The following is a 12,211-nucleotide window of genomic DNA, read 5'->3' as shown; positions in this document are numbered from 1 at the left end:
CAAATGTGACAGAAATTAATTATTTAAATGCACACGTACCTACACTGTCAATGCCTGATCTTAATAACAGACATCGAGCTTTAAATTGTTAGCAGGACGAATGCCATTCCACACATACCTGTTACTAAGTAAAAATCAGACTGGTGATCAACATAGCCAACAGCACCAGGAAAATATGGGTGGCGCAAGCGGCGCGTCTCTAACGCAAGCGAACGTCCGCAACCAGTGGCCGTATTGCGTTTTAAAATGGGGATGCGTCTAAGCACCGTTATTAAACCTGACATCAGTATAGTGAATGACAACAATAAACGTGCGGGTATTACACAAATACAATACTAGTGTGACGTGTACATATTACATATTTGAAGCATTTCATGTTCAAGTGCGCGTCCACCGGCAATAGACACATCGAATTAAAATAGGGGGCATCTCGGCGCCTTTACCAACCAGTCACATATATTATTAAGTACAATGAAGCAAATCACACTTGGTACGTACGAATGGCTGTTCTCAAAAGTCTTCATACATATGGTTTACGTAGATAAAACATTTAAAAGCAATGCATATTGTTTTTTAGCCAATACGTTTAATAAAAAAAATTTACGTAGTCCTATTATAACAGCGTCTTATAACACAGAATCCTTCTACGTCATGTCTTGCGCACTGCGTGTCTGTTCATGCGAGTTCGGTTGTGTATTACAGAGAATAAATACTGAAATACGGATACTCAAGCATTTTACGTAATTGCAAACAATTTTGCGTTACTGGTCATGTATGCTGTATGACGAACCTTTTTCATGTAGTGCCCATACGATCACGCCACCATAGTGCTCAGAGCCATTTGAACCATTTGAACAATCCTGCTCGCTCCATGGTCAGACACGCGACGGAGAGAGCAACTGCCACTAGCTCCCCCGTTGGTTATTAAATTTGGGTATGGATAACTTCTAACATCGGTCATTTTTGACTGTATGCTGGCACTAGACATTTACGGTGTTTTTGTTGTCATTCTGCGCAAGTCGTATTGTGGTTCTCGGTTAGGGTAGCCCACATGTCAAAGTTTTCAGCTTCCCTGATCAGGGCTCTCTTATTTCATTTGTGCCTTGAAAATGGCGGTGTGTGTCACATGTCGAAATAACGGCGTTAGTAGAAGATGTCGCTTTGCTGCATTCCTGTAAGTAGTGAAAAAATGTGATTACGGAAGGCGCTACTCACAGGTGAGGATGGTGAGCATCATGGTGGTCATCATGTGGTGCATGAGGATGCCGAACAGCAGGTTGTAGTTGTCCAGGACGCGCGCGCCGTCGTCGCCGGCCTCGATGAAGAGCACGCCCAGCATGATGCCGGTCAGGATGTTAACCAGCAGCCGCATGTGCGTCAGCGTCTGAAACGGACGATCAGCACTGGTAGAGGCCCAGCATTCCCAGAGCTGAACGAAATGACCGTACGGCATTGATGGCCGGGGGTCCCCACCTGAAGAAGTCGTGGGTCTGTTCAGTTGGCGACACATTGGACGACTAGCGTGTCGATGACGAAATAATGATGGGGGCAACACGTCATTCAGTAACCTCCCGGAGAAAATCTCCGACACGATCGGGAATCGAACCCGGGTCCACTCGGTGACCACGAAGCTAAGGTGGTGGACATTCGAGAATTGTTTTCCCCCTACAAAGCGGCCTCAACGATGCAGTAATGTTCATATCAGCCAGTTACTGGGAGGGAGCATAGCGAACATATTGCTCTTGAACAGTAATGCCTCACTAATGTAAGTGCTTACGTCGATTCTTTAAGAGCTAGACTGTAATCGATTTATCAGTAAACTTTTGAAAGCCCGCAATTAATTGAAAAGAGTTTTTGAAGACTTAAGATCAAATGAGGGAGACGTGACAGACAATATTACATCAGAATTTCTAAAGACAGTGGCAATGGTAGTGGAAACAAAACGACTACGCACGTTTGTGTGTTAAATGTATGAGTATCCGGTATGCTATCTGACTTTCGGAAAACATCATCCACAGATATCTGAAGCCTGCAAGAGCCGACAAGTGCGAGAATTATCTCACTATCAGCTCAACAGCTCATACATCCAAGCTGCAGAAAATGATAGACAGAAAAATGAAAAATAGAACTGGGTATCTGTTAGATAACGATGAGTTTGGGCTTAGGGAAAGTGAAGGAACAGGAGAGGCAGTTCTGACATTGCGTTTGATAATGGAAGCAAGACTACATAAAAATCATAACATCAGAATACCATTGGCTGACCTGGAGAAAGCGTTCAGCAATGTACAGTGGTGCAAGATGTCCGAATAGTGAGGAAAATAGGCTCATGCTGTGGGAAAACACAGGTTATGTGCAACATAGACAAGAGCCAAGAGGGGACAACAAGAATGGAAGGCCAAGAACGAAGGTCTCGGACTAAGGAGGATGTAACACAGGGATGTAGTCTTTCCCTCTTACTGTTCTGTCTATACATAGAATAAACAATGACGGAAATACAAAAAAAAAGGATTCAACGTGAAAGGTTACCGCTGATTATATTCGCTGATGACATTGCTATCCTCAGTGAAAATGAAGAAGAAATACATGAGCTACTGAATGGAAATGAAGAGCCAAATGCTTACAAAATATAATCTAAGAGTAAATCTAAGAAAGACAAAAATAATGAGAAGTAGCAGAAATAATGAGAACAGCGAAAAACTTAGCATCACAATTGCTGATCAGGAAGTAGATCTGCTACGTAGGCAGCAAAATAACACATGGCGCACGGGCCATGGGGGACTTAAAAAGGAGACCAGCACTGGCAAAAAAGGCATTCCTGTCCAAAAGAAGACTGCTAGTAGCAAACATTGCCTTAATTTGAGGAAGAAACTTCTGAGAATGTACGTTTGGGGATCAGCATTCTATGGTGCTGACATGTGAACAGAAGGAAAACCGAACAGAAGAAAACCAAAGCATTGGAGGTATAGTATTACGAACGAATGTTGAAAATTAGGCGGACTAATGAGATAAGGAATGAAGACGTTCTTAGTAGAATCGTCGAAGAAAGGAACAAATGGAAAACACTGGCAAGAGGAAGGGACAGGATGGTACGAAATCTGTTAAAAATTAGGGAATGACTTCCACGGTACTAGAGGGAGCTGTAGAGGATAAAAGCTGCAGAATACATACGGTAAACAACTGAGGATCTAGGTTGCAAGTGCTACTCTGACAGTGAGATGAATAGCTTTGCATAGAAGAGGGGTTTGTGGCGGGCCTCATCAAACCAGTGAGGAGACAAGGAGAGTGATGACTCGAGTAAAGCCCTGCATTTTATGTGAGTGGGGCAGCCGGGGAAAGGGACGGCAATAAAAAGGTTTAGCTCAATTGGGCACATTTTATGCCTGGAAAAAAAGATTTTCCTTCCACTATCACATACCAAACAGAGGTTGATGATTTTTACAAGATGAATGCGCTTCAAGTACCTTTATATGAAATCAGCCAGGAAATCGTGAAAGCTGGGGTTTGTTTGGTCCTGAGACTAAGACATTTTTTAAAGCTAACTAATTCGAGAATACAATGAATCTTAGAGAACAAAATGCATTGACAGTCTTTGGGATACCTACTGGAAACCCTCTATGGAATAAAAACGATCCAAGTTACCCAACGTGATTCAAATCGAATAAGAAAATATATTGTGTTGTAACGTGAGTATAAAAGCACGCTTCCTACACTCAGATATTAACTGCTTATCTGAAAATCTGGGACGTTATAGGGCAAGCAGATGTTTTCCATTAGGACATTAAGGAGCTGTAAAATAAGTATCAGTATAGACGGAATTAAACCGCGGTGGCCGGTTATTGTTGAATGTAAAAGAGGCACATTAGAGGTGAAGGTCCTGGTAGGAAATCAAGAGACAGGAAGTCTGAATAGCACGGTATTTACAAAATATGATCTTCATTGAAATTTTGTTTTAACAATTGTACTTTAATATGAGATCATATTTTGTGAAAAATCTCCACTTGATAGAAGAAAATGAAAGTAATTTTCAGGATCAGTATTATAAATTTATTATTTAAGTGGAATCACGGGGCAAAATATTTAAAATGCAGGCTTGTGTTGTTTATGAGCTACTCAAAATGAATCATCACTCGGAACAGATTTAGACATTAAACAGTTAAAGTCAGAATTAGACTGAAGTGGACTTCATCGTTAAACGCTACAGTGACGCCAATTATACTGGATATACAAGAGTCGGGCACAATACGAAGGCTAACCGGAAGTAACATTCGTTTTCATGTAGCAGAGGGAAGAGAACAATTACCACACTGACCTACGCAGTGGGAAACCTTAGAGCTAAGATAGCGAGGAAAGCCACACTGATTCTCGTTCGTCTATAAAAGCCGCTCATATTGAAAATCCATCCAAATGTGGACACTCCCATAATACGGATTTGTTGGGAAAAAATGTCAAAGGTATAGGACATTCCTACTGAAATTTATGCTGTGTAAGGACAGAATGTGTCGAGTGTAGATGTTCTTCGTAATGGAGTCGTTGCGTTGGTATAAGAGTGAAATGTATATGATGATGAATGAAGTAGCTATTCATCTGTAGTCAGCAAATCAACAGGTACATAAAATTGACGAATACTTTCCTGAAAACTGACTTTTCACGATATACCATATGTTGTAAAATTTGGCGATCGGAGTATTCCGCATGATATTGTAAAGAAACAGTGTGGATGATATAACTTCTCCGCTCAAGGGGTTCCAAAGCTGCGGTGACGGGAAAACCAAAATCTGCCCACCAAATACAGCAATTATTGGTTTAATAAAATGAGACTCTTGTCAACATCCTCCCTTAGGTCCATTCTTGGTGCCAAGTAATATTCACCTTTTCATGTACATGAGATAGTTTCGTGGCTCCTAACGCTTTAACTGGAAGGAGGAAAAAAAAAAAAAGTTGAGCCAACGCATCTGACCACAAAGATGCTTTGGTAATGGAACAAAGACATCTAAAGGAATTTTAGACCACGCAATCTCTTTCCTAGACTTTGCTTGATTTATCATGTCTTCTCAAATATATATAAAAAATTGTGGTAGCAAAAAGTTTTGAGTCCAATAAAGAACTACTACTAGCCACGTTATTGATATAATGAAAAACTTTCTGAATGGCACCTCAAGGATAGAATCTACCAATCGGAAAATGGACACAGATTATTTGCCCAAAAGGTTGCCAGTTCAAAAAATGAGTGCATTATTGACCCAGAAACGCAATATTTCGTTTCCTGGCCAAAATCTTTTGATCTAGCCCTCGCAGATCTGTCATGGACATTAATGAATACTTTTGAAAATTTACGAGTTATTCACAATAAATTAGCTGAGGGAATATATGTTTCTGTGGCTGTAGTTAGAAAGACTAGCCTCTCATCAGGTGACACAAGACAATTGTTGAAGAGCACCACGTACTGCAATAGCACCGTATCTTCCACGTTGACACTCTTTTAAAAATTTGAGTGTATTTTATGTGCCAGGGGGAAATATAAGATCTTTGAGTAAGAGTGTGATGAAACGGGTAATATTGCTGACTTTGGACGAAGACGAGTACGTGCACATAGAGTAGGTAGCTTGTGGAAAGACACTTGGCTGGTGGACACAGAAGAAGGTAAAATACATATTTGTAATTTTAAAATTCGGAAATTTCTACTGAGGATCCTACATTTGAACTGTTTTTCGAATAGTTGGTTGTACCAAGAGTAACGATTTCTGCTAAACTGCGGCAAGGGAAGGGATATATCTGAGTTGCAAGTTAAATAGCTTAAATCAATAATATTTAAACTGTTGTTACAGAAATTTCACTCGCTTTAGAGCGATAATATCATACGTCTCCTGCTAATATTACTGGTGTGACGTTTTGTATTTTCACAATGGTCTTACGTGAGTAAAGGTAAACCATGACTAAACGACACGTGCGATTGGTTTCCCTGTAAAGACTGTAACAAAAAACTTATGTTTATAGTAACTCTCAGCAGTTAAGTTTATTTCAGTCACTTAGTGCTGTTTGTTATAATACATTTAAACAACAATTCAGACATGTGCTACAGGATCCAACCATCTCGCGTTAATTTTTGCTGCACATGAGCTCTAAGTATCCCTACATCAGTGAGTCTTAGGGAGAATGTCACGATCACAAACGTAAATTGTGTAAATGGGCAAAATGTGTGGAAGAGCTATGAAGTGAATCCCTAACTAGAGTACTACATTAATGTTGTAGTACTGTGCGTTTACCGAAGCTTAGAACACTTACTTGATCTCGTTTCACTTTGATAAAGCCTCGTCGAAGCAGCACCTTCAGTTGATTCAACTGCGAAGTCTCCTGGAGATTTCGGGAGACCTTCTGGAAGCCGAGAGATTTCGATCTCGCTGTGAGAATCAAAGAACAACATTTTAAGAATCAGTATATCACTGTTTTGCTTTTTATCTTTTTACATAAAAATATTTAAGAATAAAGATAAACGACTGGTGAGTAGAGTTTAATTTTCAGAATGTTATCTGAAAATAATGCAGAAGGAAACGGAAAATTGTGTTTACTTCTTTCTTGAAAGTCAGACAATGATTTATAAAAAGCCTGTTTAGTCGCTCAAGGCATCTCAGAACATATGACTTTACGGTTTGAGCATCCGTAGCTCATATACACAATAGCAATATATAATTAAAAGAACTATTAAAATCTTCTAAAAATGTTTTGGTAGCTACATTAGCTGTTAGTAGTTGCCTTATTGCTGGATCATACACAGCCGATTTCACGATGCAACCTCAGGTGTATACATGTAACTAATTTAACAACGGTTCATTAAAAATACACGGTCTTCCAACCTTTGGATGGCATTCGAATTACCAGAGCCGCCGAAATTGGATGGTTACAGGATGAAACATAAAAAATTACAGTGGGTAGAAGGTGCAGGAAATGCACATGTGCACTGGGAGCCACGGGTATGGACCAGAGATGAAGAACCAACAAATGCTAGCGAAAGGCACATGGTGGAACGTGAAGTAGGAAGGCCAGGGCAACATATAGCAGAGCTGACGTAGTGTTATTGACACATTTTGGATGTTTCATTTTACAACCATACAATTTATGCGGTTCTGCAGTTCGAACGCCATCCGACGTTAGGAGACCGTGTATTTTTAACGAATCATTGTTGTACACCAGAGAGTGCGACAAAATCATTGAGAAACCGGTTGTGTATGCTAACGTAATAAAGAAATTGCTAACAGCTAATGCAGCTACCAAAAGTTTTTAGAAGATTTTAAGATTTTCTCATAATTTTTAAAATATCAGCCACTGAGGTTTTGGACTGAACTGAGCGAAGGCAGTAGGCACCTCATTCATTTTACAATCTCGACAAGAAAGGTATACCCTGACGCAGCAAGTAAAGAAATTGAGCAAATTAAAAACATGTACAACACACAGAGGGATATTTTCTCATTTTTGTGAGTGTAACCTACCCCAGTAGTTCAACGGAGGTAAAGGGCGTATGGTTTAACGTGGGATTCAAATAATGTGTTGTTTCTGGCGAAAGTTCGCATAACTGAGAGACGGAAGGTAGGTTAAAGACATGCTCAAATACGTCATAGTTCGACCGGGGCTCGACTCCACGTTACCACAAGACCACCAAGCTGGACCTCTTAATGCATAGAGACATTTCATAGTGAGTTATCACTTGAAAACGGGATATACGTCCAAATCGTGATGGTGAAATAAATAAATACAGTAAAAGACCAAATGAAACATTTACTATTTCTGAAACATTGTATGGATGCGGATTAGTGAACAGAAAATAGTAAATACCGAAGGAAGCTACCAATTTTATTGGCTAGTCATTGAGATACTTGGGCGTAGTGCTGCAAAGCAATACGAAGTGGGACGAGCATGTGATTATAGTCTCAGGGAAGACTAATGGTTGACTTCGCTTTATTGGGAGAATTATAGGGAAGTGTGGTTCATCTGTGAGGAAACCGCATATAGGGTGCTATTTTTTCTTTTAATTTTACTGTGAACTCTTGCTTCTTGCCAAATTTCATGATTATAGGTCAGCTGAATGTACCATATGGGTTTTGATGTGTGAGTTTTATGAGTATCAAAATACGTAATACAAATGACCGTATCTTTTGATTAAATTGACTTAGAACCTTATATTTTTTACACCGCCGAGGGAGCGTAGATCTTACTATGTGACACAGATTTCAGCTCGCTACGTTTACCTGTTCCTGACAAAAAGGGGTCTTAACAAGTGGACAGACAGACAGACAGATGGACAACAAATTTGATAAATTTGGACAATATGGTCCAGAGGAGTAACAGCGATCTGTTGATACAACTGGGTTAAAAGAATTGTGTTTCCGCGTGAGCATCCGAGGAGCCGTCAGCAGCAGCCAGATGGTACTCATTTTCTGAAGATGACTTCTACATGAAGTGAAAATCGGTCATTAATAAGATACTATTGCCTTCCCGACTATTATTTTAACCCGGACAAGAGATCCAACAAGAATTCCGATTGACGTATGGAACCCTAAAAATAGAAAGAAAGAGGAAAGGCTGCAATTTAGCCTGTGCTGTAGACGTCAGTCACAAACGCTTTCAATAAGAAATTACTCGTTTCACCGCCACCGGTTTCAGGTCACTGAAAAAACAACACTATGGAGTGAAGTGCTACATACGTCTTATGATCTGCAAGCGGCCGATTTCGGCCGAAACCGATAATTTCTTATTAACATCACGTGCGACTGCCCCTGAAAACTGTTAAAAATTTGTTTACCTGTTTGCTATCAGCTTCAGATACTTAACTGCGTACTGTCGATTTGGAGGACAGACACGATATCAGTCAGGTCCCTAACTTGTAAAAAAAAGATTTTACACACCAAACCTGCAAAATCTTGGATACAAACAAAGTGGTTTCCGATGTCACATTGTCAAAGACGGCAGTGTACCAGTGTACAGCTAAAAATTGGAGAACCAATACAGTGAAGTAAACAATTTTAGAGGTGTTTTCGCACCTATTATATAATCTGCTCTTTTAACTTGTTTACAAGTGTGCTATCGTCTTTGACGACCTTTGAAGACCTTGGTATTAGATGCTGACTTCAAAAGAAATATCAAGAGAGTGCAACTTTTACAATTTTTTTTTCATTCTTGTATATAAACGTGTTCTACAAACCAATGACGAATGGATCCATTAACATCAAGTTAACTTTTTACACTCTAGGATATAACTCTCTGGCTTTCATTTAGTGAAAGTGCAAGCTCTGAAGTCTGTTCGGAATTCCAATGTAGAGACCTTCGTTTCACAGGCAGTAACTGTTCCGTATATGGAGAACGTAACTGGAATTTGTACCTCTGAGTTGCTATGTGAGATCTGCAAGGATAACCAGCCCACCATAGAATTATCTAGAAAAGGCACGCGTTCAGTTTGAAGCTTTGGTCACACACCCACACAGATCGAATTTGTATCAAATAACTGTATATATTCTACAAATCAGAAGATATATAATTAAAAGTGCCCCGCCAAGTTTTCTCTGTACATGTGAAGTCTAATTTCAGGAACTACTGTAGGGATTTTGGTACGGTTTTCAGTAACAGTCGGACTGGTCCACTAGGAGGGTTTGTGTGTATAAATTTATTGCCTCTATTCCAAATTAGTCGTCCAGCTTTCGGTACCTAGTGATATCCGGGCGATGCCGGAGTGGGTCGTTAGTGAGCAATAAATTTGAAGTAACCGACAGGAAGCAATGGTTAAGTCAAATTCTCTTGTACGTCTTCCTGCGAACGCGATGGAGAAGCGTAAGTCGAGTTTGGACTATACGACGAGGAACCTGTAGCAAATTCAAGCTTTCAGTCTGTTTGTGACTTGTGACACCAGTGACATTCGGAGAATTGCAGGCTACAGCCGTCAGGTTGATAATGTAATATTTCTCTTTCGGAAGGGTTACGGTAGAGATCAGCACTCTTGCACTGAGAACAATATATGAGCTTGCGATACATCTGACCAGCTTTTTGTCTGCATTCCGGACTTGATAGGAGAGAACACGTCGTTCGTAACGGGGCAAAATCATCGGATGTAAAAATAACTTCCGGCAACCAGCGAGGGTGTCTTTATAGTTCAAGATAGCAATCAGTGGTTTGGTGGATAACGTCTGACGCACTGTGAACCTTTTTTCGAGCAGTGTTGTTGCTTATAGAGACGTTGAGACACAAGAAACTGTAGTGAAATGGAGGTTGAAGTTCAGAGGATCGACAATTGCTGCAGGTATAATCATCTGACACTCAAGATAAATAAATGTAATTTATTATAGGTGAATAAGCGGAAAGACCCGTTATTTTTCGATTGAAGGATCAATAATTAAAGGCCAGAAACTGTTACAACAGTTAAACAACCAATATGCGTCTGAAACGGACTGAAAGTGCAATGGGTACGTAAAACTAGATGTGGTTCAAATGGCTCTGAGCACTATGGGATTTAACATCTGAGGCCGTCAGTCCCCTAGAACTTAGAACTACTTGAACCTAACTAATTTAAGGACATCACACACATCCATGCCCGAGGTAGGATTCGAACCTGCGACCGTAGTAGCCGTGTTGTTCCAGACTGAAGCGCCTAGAACCGCTCGGCCACATCCGCCGGCTAGATGTAGTTGAAGAAGGTGCCATGGAGGGACACATTGGAATAACAGAGAGGTAATTCACCCATCGTAGAGATATCTTACCAAAACCTCATTCAACAGGTCCTTGAGTACTGCTCGTCAGTCTTTGACTCATACCACGTAGGACTGATGGAGAAAAATGAAACGATCCAATGAAGAGTATCACGTTCCGTCACATGTTTGTCTGATACGTGCAGGAGTGTCAAAGGAGACGCTTATCAAATTCCAGCGCCAGACATTAAAAGAGAGGCGTCGTGCATCAACGTGATGTTTACTGATAAAATTTCGAGAATGTATATTCTAAGAGCTTTGGAAGACTTGAGATCAAATAAGGCAGAAGGGATGGGTAACATTCCACCAGAATTTCTAAAGTCATTGGTGGAAGGTGGCAACAAAACGATTATTCAAGTTGGTGTATAGAATGTATGAGACACCATCTATCTGACTTTCGTAGAAACGTCATTCACGCAACAGCGGACAAGTGCGAGAATTATCGCACCATCAGTTTAACAGCTCATGTATCCAATTTTATGACAAGAATAATATACGAGAGCTTGGAAAAGAAAATTGAGGATTTGTTAGACGATCAGTTTGGGTTTAGGAAAGGTAAAGGCTCCAGACGGGCAGCTCTGACGTTGTGTTTGATAATGAAATCAAGGCTAAAGTAGGTGAAGTTAGGGAATTCTGCCACTTAGACAGTGAAATAACTCGTGACGGGCGGAGAAAGGAGGACTTAAAAAACAGGGCAGCACTGGAAAAAAAGACGGTCCCGGCCAAGAGGAATCTAGTAGGAAGACATTTATGAGAATGTACACCTGGAGCAAATCATTGTGTATGGTAATGGAACGGGCACAGTGGGAGAATCGAATCATTTGATATGTGATGCTATAGATGAATGTTGAAGATTAGGTGGACTGGTAAGCTATGGCATGAGGAGGTTCTCTGAAGAATTGACAAGGAAAGGAATATTTGGAAAACATTGACAAGAAGTAGGGACAGGACGGTATGACATCTGTTAGGACATCAGGGAATAACTTCCATGTACTAGAGAATGATTTATAGGATAAACGTTGTAGAGGAACATAGAGACTGGACTACATCCAGCAAATAATCGGGGAGATAAGCTGCAAGTGCTACTCCGAGATGATGAGGTTGGCACAGGAGAGGAATTCGTGCCTTTCCAATGAGAGTCAAGCAACATATTACTCCGAACCAGATCCAACAACGTTTATAGATGCAGCGAAAGTGATGTGTGTAACAGAAGCGAAAATCTCATTTGAAAATCTTTGGCAGGGGACTTTCATTCTGGTATTCGCCTGAAGACCAAGAAACACTCTAAGAAAGCCGGCATCTGCCTGGGGGATTGGGGCTATTTTAGTTGCTTTCTGGGACAGTCAATGGTTTTCATTGTTAGACAAAATTTAAGTTACGTGGATATATATATATATATATATATATATATATATATATATATATATATATATATATATGTGTGTGTGTGTGTGCGTGTATGTGTGTGTGTGTGTGTGTGTGTA

The 12,211-nt window shown here is 40.3% G+C and overlaps 1 protein-coding gene across 1 annotated transcript in view; it reads right to left on the bottom strand.

Annotated features, from left to right (window-relative positions):
- Positions 1-12,211, bottom strand: part of LOC126278976 (ATP-binding cassette subfamily G member 4) — a 183,965-nt gene that overhangs the window by 20,553 nt on the left and 151,201 nt on the right. Inside the window, exons 7-8 of the mRNA XM_049979271.1 lie at positions 6,283-6,398; positions 1,216-1,384 (exon numbers count right to left, since the gene is read on the bottom strand). Of these exons, the coding sequence (XP_049835228.1) occupies positions 1,216-1,384; positions 6,283-6,398 (285 nt within the window). The remainder of the gene's footprint in view (positions 1-1,215; positions 1,385-6,282; positions 6,399-12,211) is intronic.

Source organism: Schistocerca gregaria, chromosome 6, assembly GCF_023897955.1.
Source record: "Schistocerca gregaria isolate iqSchGreg1 chromosome 6, iqSchGreg1.2, whole genome shotgun sequence".
In the NCBI taxonomy this organism is placed as follows: Eukaryota; Metazoa; Arthropoda; class Insecta; order Orthoptera; family Acrididae; genus Schistocerca; species Schistocerca gregaria.
This window is presented reverse-complemented; position numbering and strand designations above follow the sequence as displayed.